The 20,992-nt window shown below is 39.4% G+C and overlaps 3 protein-coding genes across 4 annotated transcripts; all 3 read right to left on the bottom strand.

Annotated features, from left to right (window-relative positions):
* Positions 1-2,022: 2,022 nt before the first annotated feature.
* Positions 2,023-3,682, bottom strand: gadd45ga (growth arrest and DNA-damage-inducible, gamma a). Its single transcript, XM_062417375.1, has 4 exons — positions 3,561-3,682; positions 3,346-3,447; positions 3,023-3,233; positions 2,023-2,870 (listed from the first exon to the last, which is right to left on the bottom strand). Exons 1-4 carry the CDS (start codon positions 3,611-3,613, stop codon positions 2,757-2,759), a joined length of 480 nt encoding a protein of 159 aa, XP_062273359.1. The 5' UTR covers positions 3,614-3,682; the 3' UTR covers positions 2,023-2,756.
* A 2,611-nt stretch (positions 3,683-6,293) lies between these two features.
* creb3l3l (cAMP responsive element binding protein 3-like 3 like) lies at positions 6,294-12,963 on the bottom strand. Of its 2 annotated transcripts, none has more exons than XM_062418279.1 (10): positions 12,829-12,963; positions 11,172-11,312; positions 10,460-10,859; positions 10,109-10,218; positions 9,826-9,918; positions 9,311-9,417; positions 8,660-8,728; positions 8,482-8,566; positions 8,233-8,326; positions 6,294-7,915 (listed from the first exon to the last, which is right to left on the bottom strand). In XM_062418279.1, the coding sequence occupies exons 2-10, from the start codon at positions 11,310-11,312 to the stop codon at positions 7,506-7,508; spliced, it is 1,509 nt and encodes a 502-aa protein (XP_062274263.1). In that variant the 5' UTR covers positions 12,829-12,963; the 3' UTR covers positions 6,294-7,505. The 2 variants fall into 2 exon arrangements, with proteins under 2 accessions (XP_062274263.1, XP_062274264.1); XM_062418280.1 differs by having other exon boundaries at positions 9,826-9,912.
* A 2,223-nt stretch (positions 12,964-15,186) lies between these two features.
* Positions 15,187-20,992, bottom strand: nim1ka (NIM1 serine/threonine protein kinase a). Its single transcript, XM_062418022.1, has 5 exons — positions 20,682-20,992; positions 20,391-20,503; positions 18,256-18,377; positions 17,950-18,096; positions 15,187-16,097 (listed from the first exon to the last, which is right to left on the bottom strand). The coding sequence occupies exons 1-5, from the start codon at positions 20,990-20,992 to the stop codon at positions 15,342-15,344; spliced, it is 1,449 nt and encodes a 482-aa protein (XP_062274006.1). The 3' UTR covers positions 15,187-15,341.

Here is a 20,992-nt window from a genome sequence, read left to right as displayed (position 1 = left end):
CAGTAGCCTGTTCTCTGCTGGCCCACATACACCTGCAGCCAAAGGAACATAGCATGAAAATAACAAGCATATTGATGTTGGTTAGTGTTGCAAAAGGGCTTCCATGAGTTGCCACTGCAGACATTAGGGTTTGAGATGGCAGATAATGTAGACCTGAGTAATGCAGACGTGGTGTAATTACATTACAAATGACAATCTGATCTATCGCGACCAGCAAAGTAACTTTTATTCAAAGTAGGTCATGGATTTACACTTAGCACTTAATTGTTACCTCCATAAACTTAGTCAATGCTACTTTATTTACTTAAGAAAACAGTCAACATTTATATTCTTGAGAAAATGGGTCTTATCTGGGTCATTAAATATAGCTTTTTTTTTTCCAAAAACAGGTCAAGATTAGACACGATTGCCACTGCTATTGTTGCTGGTAGTCTTTTCTTTTCATAATAGAAAACAGAAAAGGCTGCCTCAATAACACTGACCTGCATAGACAAAAAGGGCAACAATCATGGTTCCTAAACCAAATTCTCTTTTCAGTTGATAATAATTATGAAGTTTTTGAATATGTTCAAATCTGATGAGCTGGCCAAGACTTTTACATATGTAATTTTCACAACATGTTGTATTCAACTTTCACTCTCTATTTGGGCTATGTGTTTTATCATAACTGTCCATTGTGCAACAACCACAATAGACCGCTATGAGTTTAACATGAGTTTCTCAAGAGACCGTGCAACCTAGCTTCAGTTTTGACAGTGCATGTAAGACAATGACTAGTTTTGTAAGCATTTATGGTAATTTATTTGAGTTTTCCATACTTACCACTGCAGACATTAATGCCTATGGAAAGTCCCTGAAGTGCATCTCTACACCTTGTTCTTTATAATTCTGTCTGAGTATAGCTTCCTCTGTTCTAAGAACACTGAACAATTGCCTGACATCAGTCTTAGCGGGCAGAGTGTGTGTAGCTGTGCACATATGTGTGCAACTATGTACACACAGGTGTATGTGTCTGTTTGCGCGCGTGCACCTGTGTATTCATGTGTGCACATATGTAAGGTATGGCCAGTGGTTGGCTGGAGACCGAGGTGCTGCTAAGAAAAGTGAGATGAGTTCCTCTGAAGTCTCCTATCTCTTTGATGTGGGCCGGCCCTTTACTGTCAGCTTCAGCTCAGAGCCAACCACAACACTCATACACTTCCCTTACTACTGATGATCTTGTTAGACCTTTATTCAGCTACAGCTCTGCTTCAATTCCAGCCAATTTTCTATGGGGAAATTGCATGTGCTTGTGCATGCACGTCTACAGGAACACAAAATGCATTTTGTTTCACTACTTTCCCCATATGTATTGCCTAATGGTTTGTATGAATTTTGTAAGCCACTGCAGGATTGATTAAACCTTTCATGCATGCAAACCAAATATGTGCAATACTTTAGATTTCCCAACAGTGCGTCACTGATACGTGAAGTTTAACCTCAGTGCTGTACTGCAGAACAAAATTGGTTATTAATACAATACAGGCTCCCATATCCACTTGGATGCACAAAACTACAATTAAGCACACTACTGTACCCATTAACACACAGACCTCTCTAACCCCAGCCACCAGTGCAGTGCACAGAAAACAAAAGAAAGCTCTATCCTGCAAGCCCCTCAGCCTCAGCATTGATTCTGGCTGCAGCAATTGTGCAAGCTGTCACATAAGGCAGGTGGTCTATGAGCGATAAAAAAAAGGTCAGTGCCTGGAAAGAGCACATGTTACTAGCATAATTATGTTGAATAACTGCTGTACTTTCTTTTACTCACAATTGAATCTCTCTAGCAGCCACCTAATCATTTGATCTTTATTTTCTGTAAGCCGCCCACACTTTACTCATTACTTCTTCTCTGGTACTGTGTTTCTGATTTCATGCAAAATGTCCTGATATCTCTGTATCTGTGCAATCTGCAGGTATGATGAGTGCCAAATGTTTAAGAAAGGTCAATGCAAAGGAGAAAAAACATTTCTGACGAGAGGATGAGTTTGATTTCAAATGTTTATTCACAAAACATTGAAAATGTGTACACTTCCAATCAATATTGCATTACTTTTTTGTCTGCTTATTTGAAAGTAAAAATAATAGTCCATGAAAATGTGTAATTCTCATATTTGCTCACAGCTACAGACACAGCTCAAATCAGGATTTGCAAACAAAAGTCTCATCTTATTGTGAGAACGTCCTGATAGCTGCACTTGGAAAGAAAAGTGAAGTCCATGAGGTCATTTTCAGGTACTCTCTTCAGGATCAGGATCTTTCTTATTTCCCTCTGATGAGATTCAGTACAGCCTCCACACCTTCATAAGTCCATTTCTTGCACAGTCTTTTTCTCTGTGACCTTTATGCTGAAAACCCTGATGCCTTTTATCTAGGGCAGTCACTGGGTCATAACAAATCATCTCTTCCTGTACTTTGCAGCATAGTCCAACTCCTTGTGTGCCCATCAGACTTTCTGACCAGTCCCACACACACATGACCCAGTCCTCACTTGACCTCTGAACTTGAACCCTTCCTCAGGGTAATCCAGAACCAACATGCTGACCCAGAATGCACTGGAAGGGTGCGCTCTTGCAGGAGGGGGTTGCAGCCAAGGCCTCTTAATCCAAACAAGTGAGGCAGAAAGGCTAGACATCCCCAACTGAAGCCCAGCTCTTTGACTTTCTTTTCATCATCTTCATCATCAACATGTGAAGCATTATAAGGTCAATGTCACTTCAGCGCTCTGGGAGGGTGATGGTGGGCACCCAGTCATACACACTGCGGCTCTCCTCACAGAACAGACTCAACTTGTCCAGAGCAGGGTCTTTCCATGGATTTGCACTGGGGCTCTGGAATAAAAGGAGAATACATTTAGAGTCAGAACACCTGCAGCATCACGGGCGCAGACATGTGGTAACCTGGCAGCCTGTGCAGAAAACTCAGACAGAGGAGTGATGCATGCATGATTCACACTGGGTGTGTGGGTGCCCTCGGAACATACCGTGACAAGAATGCAGTGTGCGTCCTTGGGCTCGCCGGACTCGTCTGCGCCCACGAGGTCAGCCAGGCGCTCAATATCGTTAACGCGCACCACGTTGATGTCGTTGTCGAAGCAGAAAGCCTGGATGAGGGTGAAGTGGATCTGAAGAGCAATGTCACACTCGTACTCCTCATCGGTGGCGAGGACGCAGAATGCCACGCTGTCTGGGTCACTGTAGGAAAGAGGAGAACGTCGGTCAGAAAATATCCACTAATACTTGATATCTTTTTAAAAAAAAGTAAATATTAACTGTAATTAAACATGTCACGAATTGCAATACTTACACATTCATGACTTTAGCAGATTCATAAACTCCAACTGTCAGGTAGTCCTGCTTCTTTGCAGCAACCAGGAGCTCCTCCAGGGCTGCTCCTGCACTTTGCACCCTTCCAAAAAGAAAAATACACATCATCAGAACACTGCGCACGATCTGATAAACATGCTTACAAAATTAAACCAACATCTTGAATAATGTCGTATCCGTGTGTAAAATATTTACCTATCTGCGTTTTCCATTGTGCTCTCTTGTCCGCGGATCTCTTCCAGAGTCATAGTTGTTATAGTAATCCAAGCGCGATCGGGGGATTTGTAGTGAATAGAAACGGTCTCTGTAGTTCTGTGTTAAAGCTCTTGCGTTATTCTGAGCTCGGAACAGGCTGTGGGTGGTTTTATAGCAGCTCAGCGTGGTTTCTCGGCAAGGGGCGGTCTTTTCCGCTCCTGCATTCTACCATTGGCTCAGAGCAGCCTGGGTGAGGAAAGCAAAAGTCCCCGGGCAGTTACGCTCAGCATGTTGACAACCCCACGTGGGGCAAGATTACAACCTTTCAAGAAATCCCCCCCACCCACCACCAATTCCTCTTTTGCCTCGTCAACATCCAACATCACCACAATGTACAAAAACTAAAAGTCCTGTTTACGATGGACTTTCAGAAACACTGCAAAAACAGCAAAAAAAAGCTTGAACCCACCCTGGCCTCTATCACCCCCCTAATAGCCTACACAGTGGATCATATTCCGCATATTTATGACCTACATTTGGCTATAATGCACAAATCGTGATATTATAGGCTTTATAAGAATAAACTGAATATGGTGATTTAATTTTTTTTTAAAGAACATCCTAATTGATTTAAAATACTCCCAGGCTGTTTTGCATTATGACGATGAGAGGTAGAAGTCATGTTTATTCACTGTGTTATGCACTTGATTATTGATTCCCAGGAGCCTTGCCCTATGTTTACAGGTTATATAAATGCTATGTGATGTTTTCCCATGACAGTTATAAACCCACGTGACATAGCAGACCAATACCTCCATCCAATTCGTAAACCCGCAGGTGACAGTGTGAATAAATATGCTGATCAGTCAAAGGAAATATGCCGGTTCTTTAAAGTGGGTAGCGGAAGCAAAAGTGAAATGAATCTATTCCATGAGTACCTCTGGAACAATATTTTAGGGACTGGACTTCCCCAGTTTGGTGAATCATTGGTGTGATATAAATATAGCTCATCCCAACTTTCCCTGTCTAGCCTTGCCTGATAAACAGCTTGTTGATGGAGCACCTGCGTGCCCCCTCCCAGCCTGTTACTCAACGTACTGTCGCGCTTGGGAGAAACGTCCCGGATCTGCAAGCCTGTAAACCATTGAGATTTCCTGATGGCGATGTGTTTTGGAGGAGTGACCAAAACAGCTTGTGGTCGGCACACGCCAGTTTTTGTTCGCCCCTTGAAAAGGAGGCTTAATTGCCAGTCTGTCTTGACGCGTGTCGTTTCTCCATGGAGAAAAAAAGCGACTTTTGTGTCACAATAGTACTCACGTCCTCCACCTGCCCCCAATCCTTTCATGGGGCTGGAGGATGAGTGCATGTGTATGTGTGTGCGTGTCTCTCTTACACTTTTTATTACCCCCCTCCATTCATTGCCCTGCGGCAGATGCCCGACAGATGCGCATGGCCCCCCCTGAAAAGCGCCACGTGCCGCAGCCACTGGCTTCACAGCCCAATTTATCTTATCAGTGAGACTGCATATGTTTACATTCAACATCATTCAGACAGGTCAAAGACTGTGCATGTTACACACCAGCTGGCTGGTCTTGTCTGAGCTTGAACATGATGTATATAGTGTAAACTATAACTTGGAGTAGCACGAGTAGTGTATTTAAGACTTGAAAAACAGTAAGACACATAGTTTACCATAGTCTAGTGTAGGCTACATCACAACCAAGTATTTGCAATTACAAGAATGTTGCATTATATGAAAGGGTGTTTACGATTGTTAGACGAGTCAAATAAACCACTGACATTTGTTTGAATGCCAATTAAAATGCCTACTTGATAAGCAGATGACCTTTAACCTAATCTACATCTTTGGAGCTGATGAACACAGTACTAAACCGTATGATGAGAGCTGAGTGTCAGAAAGCTGGAGCAACAACGCCATCTGCCGGTCATTCGCAAAGTGACCTTTCCCCTGCACACCAACAAGTCTGAACACGTCGAAGCTCATGACTCATGAATCCAACCTCACACTTGTGAGTCACCTACCAGTACCTATCATGTTATTCCCCGCACAGCTGAGATAACCTCTGAAGTCAGACAAATATTTTTTGCCAAGCACGGAATACGGAAATTTGACAAAACAAATGCAACAAAAACACATTGTGTGAGTGGAGTCAGTATAAAGGAATAGAGATATGTCTGCCCTTCAAAAACTCAAAACAATTGACATTTACACAAAAACACTACAACTCTCTGTGATATGTTACTTAGATTAAACCACATTAGAAACATCTTTTTGTCTGGAATTTAGAGGTATTTACAGCCCTGACAGCAGTAAGATGGGCTAATAGGATGGGGGAAATTGCAGGCTGACTGTGAAAATCCAAATGGAGAAAATATATAAACTGTCTCCCTATGTGACCTTGATCAGGGCACCTAAATCTAAAAAACTATGTCAAAAGCAGTTCTTCATACTAGTACACCTCTGAGTGCTTATTTGTGAAAATGTCACTTAAATGACACTGTCAGCCTATGAAAGACTTAGTTGGATAAAAAATAAAAACCGAGAACATTTTTTTTTTTTAAAGAAACACTGATGCATACTTGAGTAACAATTGAAATGTTATCCACATCTTTTTTAGGTCTCACTTTTATGTCATTTCAATTTAGGTCTTGATCGACAGCCTCATCAAGTCTTCAGTGTTCATACACTGATGAAGAAAAAACTCCAAGGGGTATTTTGATATATAAAAAGTTTATTATTATAGATGTCCAGACATGTCTTATACATAAAGAATTAAAATGTACAGAAGAGCTACAATCGCTTAAGTTTATTTACATTCCATTAGCGGACTGTGTCACCTGTCAGTGCCTTTCATTAACATTATCAACACTTAAAATCTCATTGACTGTCGATTATTACAAACAGTAGTTCCAATACCATTTAGATTCCATTATTACTGACAGAAACATAAAAAATACACATGAAATGACAAAAATGCCTCACTGACAAAACAGGTCATTACACTTTTGAGTATATTTACTGCAACACATTTTACTGAGCAATTATATCAAGCTCCGCATCATGTGCACGCAAGTGCCAACGTATTTCAGACATGTATAAAGATAAGAACTGTCCCATGAAGTAGTAAAAGAGGGGGTAGCAGGGGTAGACTGGGGTCAGCTAACAATGGCAAAGTGGCATTTTTTCTTGCTTTACTGTACAACATAAAAACAAAGCATTCCAAATTAAAAGGAGCATGGATACCCTTGTTACAAGGGAAATACTAACAAACTTTACAAGTCTTCTATATGGCCAAATGTCCTGCAATGGCTTAAGCGTTACGGTGGTCAAACAACCACTTCAATCAAGCTTCATGAGACTAAGCAGCCTATTTCCTACTGTGCAATGGGTGTTGGTGGCTAGTTTGCCATGCAAACTATTGGACTACATTTTTTTCACTTTTTGGAGTAATTCATAAACACGTTACATTTAACATCCGGATCTGTTGGAAACAATCACACAGACTAGAGTGAAACAAAGTTCTCCGTGGATTTTGGTGATTCATAATAATGAAATCAGGTAATGCTCCTCTTGAAGTAATCTATTACCGGTTCATTACACATTTTCCTATGGTGTATTTTGTATTTTAGTTTTTGCAGCTTCCTATGTTTTAAGTAGTTCAATGCTAGAACATAAAACGTCTATTTTCAGTTGTTTCTGTCCAGTGGAAAAAAGGAAATCAGAGCAAAGTGCAAATAAAGTTACAGTAGTACATCAGAAGGCTGATAGAGGGGAAATGAAGGGACACAGACAAACTGATTCTATATCTTTAAAATTACAGGTCTTTTCCCTTCCTCCTTTTTGTAAATTTAAGCTTCCCTCTGGTACCCAATAGATTAGGAATATGGCTCCCTCTGCTGGTTATACTAACCCACATCTCCCTCCTACATCTCATCTGAGCGGTGCTGTGGTAATATGACAGATGGAGGGTTCCGGTCTATCCAGTTATCCTTAGACCCCGAGACCTCATACGCCACAGCAGATGCTACTACAGAATCAATGGAACCTTCCTGTAGAGCTCCTACTCCACCAGCTGACCCTCCAGGCTTTATCTCTGCAGCCTGTGAAGCACTGGGGAAGTCTACAGAGGAGTTGCTGTTGACACCAGTTTCTGAGTCAGACTGCTCTACCCTCTGGTAATCAGGAGTGTGATTTTTCTGACCACCTGCGAATATGGCTTTAACATTCTCCACTTCAGCTTGGGGCACTAAGATAAGCTCCTCGTCTTCAGGCTCATGGTAGGATATGGCATCTGTGCTGTCTGGTGGCAGTGAGCGCAGGGTCCTGGAGATGACTGTGATTATAAACGAAAAATGACGATTACTGGTGGTTACCACATGGTTACCAAAGCTGAGACTGCAAAGCCACATTGTTGAAAAAGGAATTCATTGTAACTGTCACACAACAGATAAAATAAATAAAACAGCTCTATACTGGCAAGCAGTCAGAGAAGCAGTTCACTTGAAAATATATTGAGATGATGTGGTTTCAGTCTGCTCGTACACATTAAGCAGACATGCTACCTTGTTGAAGAATGCAGCAAACTATATGTGGTATAAAGATATGGAAAGAAAGGAATATCAAAAGACAGATTATCAAGAGAGTACTTACTGGAGGAGGGTGTGTAGAGCTCCTTGTTTTCTGTGCTTTTGCCAAATGGATTGACTGACGGGAAGATGATGAGGCAGAAAGACAGCAGGAACACCTGGAGGGCAGAACCAAGGAGACCACAAGGAGAAAAATATTGCAGCATCAGAAAGACATTCACACTTAATGTGAGAACAATAATAAAGGAATAACAGCAGAGAAAATAAGATAATATAGATAATCATTTGGAATGTTTTTTGTTATTCCTCTTACCATAACACAAGTGCTGGTTGTGCTCGCTTTCAAAGTCGACATCTTCACCAGAGACTGCAGTTTCCTCAGCTGCTCTATCAAGGATCTGAAAAGAGAACAGGGACAAAGAGATGTTAACAAATTCCGACCCTTTGTTTTAATACATACTAATGCAGAGGCAATATCGCAGAGTTCTTACATGTTCTGTTTCTGAAGCATTTGGACTTTCTTCTGTAGTTCCAGGTTGTGTGCAGTACAGATGGCAACCCTGTGGTGGACAGATATTGTTTCAGTAATAAGTATCCAAATATACGTTGAATATTTAACCTTATCAACCATAAAAACTAAGACATACACTAAACTAAAGACGTACACAGAGAAGTACAAGACCTCATAATTGTTTTACCAAGGAAAAATCTGTTGGCCGCTTTATGCAAGTCAAGCTCTTTCAGTATTTAGTGCAAATTTCAATTAAGTCAACTTTCAAGTCCTTTAACCTTAAAAAACTCCAGACATAGTCACAGAGTAAGAGTGGCCAGATTTTGACAGTCATTGTTTTGGCCTACAGATATAATTCTTTTCATACATGAAAATCATCTTTATCTTGTCAGCTTGTTATCCATGATGCTGTACGATCCAATCATAATTTCATTCAGTTGCTGATCATAATTTTGTTTGCCTTTTAAAAATAATGAATATTGCCAGATTGGAGTGACAATAAAGGGAAGGGTAAAGAAAGCTTTGTCACAGCTGATTGCAATCCTCACATCAGGTGTGGAAAATCCATGTTTAGACTTTTTCATTAGACAAGGCGGGTTAAATAAGAGAGGATATGACCTGTTCATCTCACCTGTTTTCCAGTCCATCAACATACACCTTCTTCTTCTTGCGGCTTTCCTGAGCAGACTGCTTGTTACGAATCTTCCTCCTGACTCTCTTTAAGGTCCTCTCTTCTGCCTGTTACACAGAGAGGAGGTTTTCATTACAATATAGACAAAACAGATAACAATGTGTATCTAACAGCCCTGAGCTGCCACAAAACGGAAAATCCATATTGAATATTAATCAGGAAAAAAGCGACACAATAACTAACATACTGAGATTTAAGCAGCATTCACATACAGCTAAACAATAAGAGCAACTAATTTTTCAGGATTATTACCATATATTACCATACTACTATGGTATATTACACCATAAAGGTACAAAAAAGATCAAAAGTCAGTAGCATGTTGTCTGATTACACTCACTATATTTATATTTATAGCATGGCAGATGCTGCTATCCGGGGCAGCTTGAAATGCTGCTTTGTATTAAGACAAGACCAGCACCTGGAGTAAATAAACATTTTTCAGCATCAATTACCTTTGTGAGAGGCATGTGTGTGGGAATAGTTACTCCCTCTTTCGACAAAAGTCGCTTCTCCTCCTCAGAGAGCACAATCTCTTTAAACTGGAACTGAAGAAAGGAAAGAATTTTTTTTTTTTTTATACATGTTATTTTTTTGTGGATTTTCAGTTGAACATATTTACTGTAAACTTCAATTTGAAAATGTGTCATGTTTGTCGGATTTTTCCTAAAATATCTGAAGCAAAGTTAAGGGTCAGATCAAAACACACAGACATTAGGGAAAGCAGGGAAAACGTACCTGTTCTGATTTGTCAGACTCTACAGAATCCAGTTCTGAGTCCTCGATGGCTAAAGTGCAAGGCAGCTCACTGGTAATGTCCTCCTCCATTGCTTCACTCACCAAGTCGTCTAACAAGAAAAATATGAATTAAAATTGATATGCTTTTCTTAACTGTTACACTAGTAAGTGGCCCATAACCCTAACCTTAGTTGCTTAAGTATGCAGCATTCCTTCAATAAACTGAAGTAATCCTAAACTTATGTGTTTGGAAGCGAATTAAGAAGATATCAAGGAGCTGAATGGAGAGTTAGAAGATATTCAAGTGTAAAGCCTATAGAGCTCATAAATTAGGTTTTTGACTATACATACCCAGATCAATGAAGACATCTGTATCTGGCTTCTCTGCCCTCACACTCTGCAGGAAATCCATGTCCCTGCATCCACTCTGCAGCAGAGAGTAGCTGTGATCAGTTTGGACTGTTAAGGCCTCCAGGCTCTCTGTCTGCAGCTCTCCAGAGAAGTGTACAGGGTCAGAGTGCTCCGGGCTGGGCTGGGAGTAGCTGGGACTGGGTACGATGTCACTATCACTGCCCTGGGGACTTGGGCATCCCAGAGGGTTGTTGTTTCCAACTCCTGCCCCAGTGCTGCTGTCATCAGAGATGCCACTGTCACTGCCCAAGGGAGAGTGGGACGGACAGATAGTCTCCATGTTGTCGTCTCCATCTAACAAGCTGGACAGAAAGTCTTCAGTATCCATGCCTGTAAGCATCTGGGAGAAAAATAAGACAAGATTAAAATCCAAAACACACACAATAGGTAAGACAACAGACTTATATGACTTTTAAGAGTGTCAAAAGCCTGGACATTTATTTAATAACGAAGCCATACAAACATGTCACTGCTTTATCTGTAAGACTAAAAATTCACAGTAGTGGCATTTAGAGTCATCCAAAAATAAAGAGAAACTGATTAAATAGTTTGAAAAAGCAAAACAATCTTAACTTTCAAATTCACTTCAGTTTATTTATACAATTAAAGATTTTGTTTTTCTGTGAATGCATCCATTGAAAACTGTTCTTACATCTTGTTCCGACAGCCAGGATTCGATGAGCCCGTTCCCGTCAGGAAAGAGTGGCTCGGTAGATCCGTCCTGTCCATTGTGGAACAGCAGCCCTAACAGGTCTGTTCCATCCATGTCTGGTAGCTCATCAGTGACTGACATCTGTTGAAACATAATGGCATACAGAAAATAAAGTATGATGTAAGATAGTAAATGAGAGGAAGTCAAGGGTTTTGGTTATCACAATTTTGTAATATAAAGTGCATATAATGTCTTGGTCTCAAATTCACTTCACTGTTGCAGATGATTTTAAATGAACCGATACAGATATTAGGGATTGTAAAAAATCTGATATTGATATATCGGCCAACAATCTTATACAGGATATATACATAAACACACTTTTTTGCAATGATCCCCCAAATGAGGTTATCAAACACTTGACACTGACATTGATATAGCTACAATGGAGGCACAATATTTTACCGTTTAACAATACATTTATTGTATAAAATAACATCAGTGCACTGAAAAAGTAAACTTCACTAGGAACTTAATAATTATAAATAACTATAAATAAGAAAACACATAACAAAAAAAACATGTACACACATATATTAAGAGGGAGTATCAAATATACATAAAATGCTGCCTATCTAACTTATAAAAAAATATCAGCACATATCGAACAACATATACAATCATTCTGATATATCTGTAAAAGGCCTGTGTTAGCCGATATATTGGTCACGGCTCTATGTAGAAGAGGAAAGCCTAGTCAGTTTTATATATTTAGTATAAAAACAATATAACTTGGCTCCAGAGACTGTGATGCCATTACTTCACAGGAGCTTGTAACACAGGAAAACATTAACGGTATAGCGAAGTGAGTGATGGTCCAGTGAGCTTCCTCCCTACTGAAGTGTCTAATTCCTGGGCTGCTTGACACAAACACTGACCTTCATGTGGAGGCCATTAGGTTCTGTGTTTGTTTTCAATTCAGATACTATTGCAGGAAGACCAATTAATAAGAATATAACAATTCATAACAAAATAATTTTAGTAGTAGTAGTATAGTTATTATCAATGGCCAATTAATAATTAACCGATGAATGATGTAAACACGTGATTGACACGTATTCCATGTATACAGCTTAATATTGCATCATCGCCACGCTCCCGTAATGACATCATCTTATAGTGAGCCCCGCCCCCACATGCCTTTGTCACGAGACCTGACTACAATATCAAATGTCAAAACAAATAAGATGTATTCCCATTAGTTAATTCCTGGAAGCAATTATTTCTATGCAATACTGCTTGCAGAGTTTAAAACAATCAATCTGAATGCAATCCCGGATGCGGTCTTTCATTGCATCTTAGCAATTTAATGCACAAAAGAAATGACCTACTTTTGGTAGCAGTGGGGGGCACAAACTGGAAATATGATACACAACCTTTTTAATCTTAACAGGCTTAAAATGCGATTGCATTGTGTACTTCAGTGGAAGAAAGGGAAATACCTTTAAGCCAACATGGACACGTCAGCTAAGCTAGTTAACGTTAGCTTAAAAAGCCTGTCATGATCTTTGTTGCAGAGAGGGCGTATTCCCTCATGACGTTAAACACACAAAGACAAAACAGATATCACAGTTAATGTCAACTCAAATTTTCTTACCGCTCGATGACAGAACACAAAATACCATTCGAGTGAGTGTGTCCGGATCAGAGTGTCTTTCGTTTTCTCTATTCAGCGTTTCTATATACTGCTACAGTCAACTCTTTATACTAGACTTCAACGCTTCCTCCTGAAACCACCTTCCAACAAGGCAAAATTTGCGTCATCACGTCAATGCGGACATGAGTACGTAGTCTTCGAGAGTCCTTATGGGGCTTGTAGTATTCTTCTGTCAGGGTTGGAAAGGTTTTGGAAATGTAATTGGTTACAGATTACTAGTTACCCTACTTAAGATGTTATACGTAATGTAACTATCTCAATTACTTAATCAAAGTAATGTAACTTATTACATGTGATTACTTTTGATTACTACATGTTTCCAACTGTTAGGGTAAGTGTAACCATTAAGCACCAAAATCAAAAAATGTTCATGGATACTGACATGATTTATTAAGGGAGATCATTTCTTATAAAGCAAGATTTATCTCTCATTTGAAAATGTATTCAAAAGTTCATGTAGATTTTGGAATATAAAATAAAGATATTTTGTGAAAAAAGTCAAAAGTCTGGCATGGGCTTAATTGGTACTGTGACACCATTTAAGATCATGTGTGCTCCAAATAAGGTCCACGTCATGATTTATTTAGAACATATATAAAAAATATTGTTTTCAAAGAATTAAAAACAGCAATATTTGTATTCAGTAATATGTTAAATATTTCTTTTAAATGGGGTAAAAACCCTCCTCCTGAGCAAAATCTTAAAGGTCTGACTTCAGATGTAACTCATTTGTAATCATCAACATTTTCATAAGTAACTTTAATCTAATTACACATTTTTTCTCAGTAACTGCAACGGATTACAGTTACATTCATTTTGTAATTATATTACGTAATGACGTTACATGTAACTAGTTACTCCCCAACACTGCTAAATACAACACATTAATATATAAGCTCATTATAAAATAGCTTCTTTTAAAAAAAAAAATCTGTATATGACTATATATAATAATCTATTTGAAAAGAATACAGTGAGATGATGGAATAAAATTTCTTGCAAAATGTGTGTCAACCACTCAACCTATAGAAAGATATGATTATGGATATTTCATTAACACTCATAGCATGCATTAGTGGGTTAGTGTGTTTAATCAATACTCGGATAAAATATCCTTGATCATATATTTTAATGGGCTGAATGTGCTGCCCCTGTCACTAAAACATGTATCACAATATACATATTCCTTACATCCACACAAAAGGATCATGACTTTTAAAATAAAAATACATACTCATTAATTTTAAATTTGTATTTATTTTATTCAGCATCAAATGATTAAAAAAGATAATAAGTGAAACTCATACCGAAATTGTTAGAGTTACTGATTCGCCACATTATCAACTTTGGTGGTTGTTATGTTGGTATTAGTAGCTTGATGTCATTTATTGGCTTTTTTCAGGCCACAGGGAAAATACAGTGTGGTCATGCAGGTTACAGTCTAACAATAAGAACATCTCATAGAGATACATCAGACAAGAAGGTAAATGGTGAATGGACTGCATTTATACAGCGCTTTTCAAGTCTACCGACCACTAAAAGCGCTTTACAACACATGTCAACATCCACCCATTCACACACACATTCATACACTGATGGTAGAGACTGCCATGCGAGGCGACAACCTGCTAATCAGGAGTTTGATAGCACTTAAAAATCACTCACCTATTCCCAAACGCTCACACACTCTTGGCGCAGCCACTGGGAGCAATTTCAAAGTTCCATTTCTTGCGCAAGGTAACTTCAACATACAGACTATAGTAGCTCGGGATTAAACCACTGACCCTCTGATACGTGGATGGCCCGCATTACCTCCTTATCCACAACCATGCCAAAAGGTAAGATGTTAAGTCTTTATTCATGTCATTAAGCAGTATTCTGAAAAAATGTCTGTGTGGTTTCATAACCTGATAGAAAACTAAGGCATTGAACAGAAATGCATTACATTGAAGACACATTTCATGTACTAACTGCATGTTTCTTCATTTTATCTCCATGTCATAATGTTGTAGGATTTCTGACTCTTTTCGCTGAGAATACTACATTGATTTTTCATTTGTGTTATAGCACAACCGGGCATAAAGTCAGTATGAGCTATAATAATCTGGCATCCATGAACCAAATAAAAAGTTATGTATGCCAAATAATTACAATTATGTTGACGTATATGTTTCGTAACATTTCCAAATCTCATGAGGATTATGAGTCCCTGTCAAAAGAGGAGACGATTATGACTAACTTGCAGCATCATTCTCACAGAGACTAATTTTACTTACTAGAAGAAAGATATTAAAATATGAAATCCCAGATTTCAGGAACTGAGTTGGGGTTACATACCATGATTTCAATTCATACAGCTGGATTGGAAAGCACTTTTTATTTCTAATGAAATCCATGCAATCTCATCCCAGACTATAAAGTCTATTATTTTCAGAACAAAGCTGGGCATTTTGTCACAGAATCACACAGAGTTTGGATGTGTGCCGTAAACTACGGTACACCTTTAGACGTTCCTTTTTATTTGTAGTTGGTCTGACTACCTGTGCGACCACAGGCATGCTCTCTACAGCCCGTCTCTTGTGGGCACGGTGCAGGAGGATCCTGTAGACCCCTGTGATTGAGCTCCTGCAATCCTTCCCCTGGTTGTTGAGAATGTGCTCAGAGGTGATTCCTAGTGTCTCCAGTGCTGCTTTTACCTCTATCTCTTCTGCCCCCAGCTCAGATGAATCACTTTCAGCAAGGTACGATGGGTCCAGTTTAAATGGTTCCATGGCCCGTGGGAAGTCCACAGGGAGCAGCCACTCACAGCCCATCATCTGCTCCACTGTGCAGCGGTCAGATGGTATGGGCTGAAGGATGCCCCTAATCAACCTCTGACACGCGTCTGGCACCCAGGAGGGCAGAATGTAGGCCCCCTCCAGGATGCATCGTTTAAGTTTGGCCACAGTGTCTGCCCTGAACGGCATGGTGCCCGTCACCATAAAGAACAGCATCACCCCAAGGGCCCAAATGTCCACAAAGATGCCAATGTAATGCTCATCGCGAAACAGCTCAGGAGCAGCGTAAGGCGGGGAGCCACAGAACGTGTTAAGTGTCTCGTCGCGGCGGCTCAACGTGCTAAAACCAAAGTCACCCACTTTGACACAGCAGCTGCTAGTGTAGAAGACATTTTCTGCCTTCATGTCACGGTGAATGATGTTGTTTTCATGCTGTAGAACAATGCGAAACCAAATTATTTAAGCATCATATTCATGATTATATCAAGTAAGACTGTAACTAACAATTATTTTTACTACTAATTAATTCGACAATTATTTTCATCATTTGGTGATCAAAATATCAGAAAATAGTTAAACATACCAACACAATTTCCAAAAAGGACGAACTGACAAATACAATTATTCAGTTTACTATCATGGAAAACAGAGAAGAGCAGAACATATTTACATCTGAGATGCTGGATCAAAGGAGTTTTTGTAATCTTGGTTTAAAAAAACAGTTACTCAATTATCAGCATTGTTGCAGATTAAGTTTTTGTCAATCAAGTAATTAATAAATCGATCAACCAGGTCTGATATCACTCTAACTAAACAATACATCACACTCGAGCATGTAGTACTTTGCATACATATAAGAAACTATGATTATTGCCATAATGATCTCCTTTACAATCTCATTTGGTGAAATTTGGGAGTTGTTTGGTTTGAGTCAAAGAGGATACTATGAAATTAGGAACAGTAGCGTGTGACTTCCACATCAATAGACTGACCAGACAGATGGAAATGAATGAGATGTGCAGTTTCTTTAGCTTAGCTGCCACAGCAACTCTACTGTACTAATCCAGTTGAGCTCATAAATTAGCTGGGCATTTACAATATGTATTTGTCCATTCTGTGACAGCTCTTATGTGCTTTAATTATACTGTCTATCAGAAAAAATATTAATTATGTTTGTTTAATCTATTTTCACACTGTGCTGTTGCAGGATCTTACACTTCTTGATGGATTTGAAGTCACAGTTTATTCTTATGCTGCACTTAGTGTAAGTTGGTCCTGATAAAGAAAGACTGCCTGAAAAGTAAAGGTCATATACATGACTAAATAAGGAGTGATAATGCTGTTTAAAATTCCCATAACAAGGGATAAAAAACAGAAGAGTGTAAATGGTCTATGGAGATATTGGCATCTGATTAATTAGGTAAGAGGACTTGAATAAACTTGAATGATTTCTGTGGTTAAATTATGTTGTAGTATGTGGCAGTAGAGAGTAAAACATACTACAGATGATAATATATTCCATTTATAGCATTTGGTACTAGTTGTCATCTTAACCTCCTGAGACCCAAGCTTTTGTTTGGTATGCATTTTTAATTTATCTTAGATATTTGGGATTAGTAGGACTTAATAAGTATAAAAACCGATTGTCTTTGAACAGGAAGTAGTTTTTGAAAAAAATGTCTTCATATTGGGGACAATGGGTTTATTTTACTGTATAACACAATTCATTCACCAGTGTATAAAACTATTTATTTCTTTACATTTACACCTTCCCTTTGCACGAACCCTAATAAAGTCCCAATGTCCTCAAACTTGTACTTCCTGATTAGAAGTGTCGTAGCTTGTTGCTATTTCTAAAATGTGTCAAATTTGTATAGCATATCAAACTACAAATGTTATTAAGCATAAATAAACAAGTTTCAACCATGAAACTTTATAAGGTTTTGTTCCTGGTCCACTTTTGCCTGGGGACTGACTGTTGATTGACTTGGCCAAGGAGCCAGCCATCTGGTTTTTACACTGATTAATGTATTGTGCTTTTGCTACCACTAGGTGGCACAAAAAAGTTGACCAACGACACATTTGAGCAGAATCAGGTGTAAGGTTCAGCAAACCCAAAATGTAATGCCCCCATATAAGGGCGCATGGTCACAGGAGGTTAGTATCAGTAATTTGACAATTAAGATACTTGTATCTGACAAGTTATATTTAGATAGAGATTTTCTTCTCTTTTCTTTTCTTTCACTTAAACAAACCACTTGAATGTAAACTTCTATGTGCTGACCATGTGCCTAACAGCAGAGAGGATCTGAGCGAAGACAATCTTGCTGTCAGTGTCAGAAAGTTTCCCTTCTGTAGTTATCTTGGTGTATAACTCCCCTCCGCCTGCATACTCCATCACCAGGTGTAACCGTGACAACGTCTCCACCACCTAAAGAAAAGCAACAAGGACAACATAACCAGATGACCATGACCAGAACGCTGGGTGCATTACCAAGACACAGCGCAGTGATCACTGAGCCAGCCTCTTGGGATCTCATAAAGGTCACACAGAATATAAAATAAATATTACAGTGTGTATGAGTCAAACCTCATAGAGGCGTATGATGTTGGGATGATGAAGTTTCTCCATGCTAGAGATTTCTCTGGACAGCAGCCTTTGTGTCTTCTGATCCAACTTGGTTTTATCTAGGATCTTTATGGCCACTTTGTCTGGCAATGCAAAGGGAGAAGACAAAAGTCAATGATCATTTGCACATGAAACACAGTATTATAGACACATTTATCCAGAGGAATCAGTTGTACAGCTAGAAGTGACATTTCAATGCAGATTTGATCAAACTCTCGTTTTTAATTAATAATTTGTCTCTGCTTCAACATTAAAATAAACAGCATTTCTGAAAAATCATACATTAGATGTGTTACATAAATCTTGTGTACCCAGTAGAAAGAAAATGTAAGCCTTGTACAAGCTCCATCTGAAGGCCTGAAGCTCTTCCCTAAATAATTTGATGGAGGATAAGCTGTCCTCAGAAACCAATTTTCTTGATTATGTTCTCCCAGGGTGTAAATTCCCACTTTTAGCCCTATCTTAAAAGGAAATTTAAGATAAGATAAGATAAGATAAGAAGTACTTTATTAATCCCTTGGAGGGGAAATTGAATGTCACCTTCTCACAAAAACAGCCAACATACAGCAAGGAAACATACAGACTCACGCAGTACAAGTTAAGTGCAAAGCACCACATCAACATCAATCAAACAATCCACAACACTCAGCAGTCAACAGCAATGTTCATTAAAAAACCTCACTGCATCAGGTATAAAGGACCTTCTAAATCTTTCTGTAGAGCACCTTGGCATTACTCATCTGGCACTAAAGGAGCTCTACAGTTCACTAAAAACACCAAACAATGGGTGGTCCTTATTGTGCAGGATGCTACTGAGTTTCATGCCTCCTCTCTTCTCCATGACCTCCTCTAGTGAGTCAGGAGGCAAACCAATGATGGATCCTGCCTTTTATTATTAACTTGTTGATCCTATTTCTGTCCTCTGACTTCAACCCCCACCCCCAGCAGACAACAGCATAAAAAAGCACACTAGCTAAAATACTTTGATAAAACACATTTAAAAGTGACTGATATCAAACTCGCTTTTGCAAGTGAAGGAAAATGGCCCCTTTCCTGTAAACACATTCAGGTCTGAGAAGCTTTGGAAGGTCAAGTCAGAGTGGAGATTAAATAGGTCAGGAAGACATGGTGCTGGATTAGCTGCATTGTCTTGAAATTAAATTTAATGTACCACTTCTAAAATGGTCTTATTCAATTTTAAGGGCCAATAAACTTCACATATATCAAATTCAAACAACTGATATCTTGACTGTATTCCTTTAAATGATTCATACAGACCTCAGGTAACTGAATACAGAAAAGTTCTTAAGTGGTAAAATGGTGTTGAGATATCTAATTGTGCGTCAGTATGCATTATTCAGGCTGGCATTTGGCTCCCTGTCAGCTGTGACATAACTTTCAATAAGGGCATGCAAAATGCATTACAGCTCATATTGTTTTTGGAGGACTAAATGATACCACTTACATGTACACACACACACACACACACACACACACACACACACACACGCACGCACACACTCTCACTGCATGTGTACACACAATACAGTGTACAGCGTGGTACATACAGACATACAGTACCTGAAGACACATGGACACACACATACACACACAAACACAGAGAGAATGACAGAGATACGCTCATTCTCTCTCTTTTTAGTCTTTGATGAGGCATACAGCAATTTTAGCCGTCGCTAAGGAAACTAGAGATCTCTAATCAATCCATCTGTTCAAGGGCAGCAGACAGTATGTCTCTCTGTGGCTGAATCAGCCTCCTGTCCAGGCCCACATCACCTTGTTAGTGAATTGCTACATAAGGACACACTTGTTAGCGTTGCAGTCCATTGATGAAACAGCTCATCAGCCAAAATATCACTTAAGTCTAAAAGAAAGTCAGACCACATAGTGAAAGAGAGTTTAAAATTAATTTTTTTTATGCATCCTAAAAACAGAGGATATTCATTTAAAATGTTCTAGCTTCTATCAGTGGTAGAGAGATGTACTCTGTATGGCTTATATGTTCACTTAATGTTTAAATTTACTTCTGTACTCCTGTAAGTACAGTTGAATTTAATTTGTGTCCTGCAGTGTCTTACCTTTGGTGAGTGCATGAATTCCTAGCTTGACATGGGAGAAATTTCCGCAGCCGATCTCTCCTCGAATTTTGTAAAAGCCGATTCTCCTGCCCACTGTCAGCTCACGGACCACTCTGTCATCAAACAACATGAAAGAATATGTAACATAAAATGCTCTATTACACACAGTGGCACCATCATAAGATTCTTAATAAAATCTTATCTTAACTTAATAAAACACCTTAAAATCAAATTGCACATGCACAAAAGTCCCTTAAAGATTTGATTGCGTCTTTATCTCTTGACCCTTACCGATCATCCTGGCACATATCCAGGTTCAGTCTTTCCAGTGGAGTGAGACGGCGGATGGTGGCTCCCTCATCCTCTGTGTTGATGTCTGAGCTGTCCTGGCGGCTCCAGCGGCTGTACCTGTTGCCACCAGTAACTCCAGCTGTGCCTCCCACAGAACATCCGACAGAATCTCCATTAGACTCACCAGTGTCAGCCCCAGAAACTGAGCTGCTCCCAGCAGTGCCTGCTGCCCCCGAACACCTTGAGCCTGCTGTCGCGGCCCCAGCTTCAGCCCCATCTGGGCTGCTCTCAGAGGGGCAGACAGCAGTCAT

Source organism: Scomber scombrus, chromosome 4 (genome assembly GCF_963691925.1).
Source record: "Scomber scombrus chromosome 4, fScoSco1.1, whole genome shotgun sequence".
Lineage (NCBI taxonomy): Eukaryota > Metazoa > Chordata > Actinopteri > Scombriformes > Scombridae > Scomber > Scomber scombrus.
The sequence above is the reverse complement of the archived record's forward strand: the minus strand, read 5'-3'. Positions and strand labels throughout refer to the sequence as shown.

Coding starts and splice junctions, on each gene's coding strand:
- gadd45ga (XM_062417375.1), bottom strand. CDS start 3,613: ATGACTCTGGAAGAGATCCGCGGACAAGAGAGCACAATGGAAAACGCA. Junction 3,448..3,560: donor ACAATGGAAAACGCAGATAG/GTAAATATTTTA, acceptor TCTTTTTGGAAG/GGTGCAAAGTGCAGGAGCAG. Junction 3,234..3,345: donor TCTGCTAAAGTCATGAATGT/GTAAGTATTGCA, acceptor TCTTTCCTACAG/TGACCCAGACAGCGTGGCAT.
- creb3l3l (XM_062418279.1), bottom strand. CDS start 11,312: ATGTCAGTCACTGATGAGCTACCAGACATGGATGGAACAGACCTGTTA. Junction 9,919..10,108: donor AGTCTGACAAATCAGAACAG/GTACGTTTTCCC, acceptor TCCTTTCTTCAG/TTCCAGTTTAAAGAGATTGT. Junction 9,418..9,825: donor CACACATGCCTCTCACAAAG/GTAATTGATGCT, acceptor TCTGTGTAACAG/GCAGAAGAGAGGACCTTAAA.
- nim1ka (XM_062418022.1), bottom strand. CDS start 20,992: ATGACTGCTGTCTGCCCCTCTGAGAGCAGCCCAGATGGGGCTGAAGCT. Junction 20,504..20,681: donor GATATGTGCCAGGATGATCG/GTAAGGGTCAAG, acceptor GTTTGATGACAG/AGTGGTCCGTGAGCTGACAG. Junction 18,378..20,390: donor AATTCATGCACTCACCAAAG/GTAAGACACTGC, acceptor TTGCATTGCCAG/ACAAAGTGGCCATAAAGATC.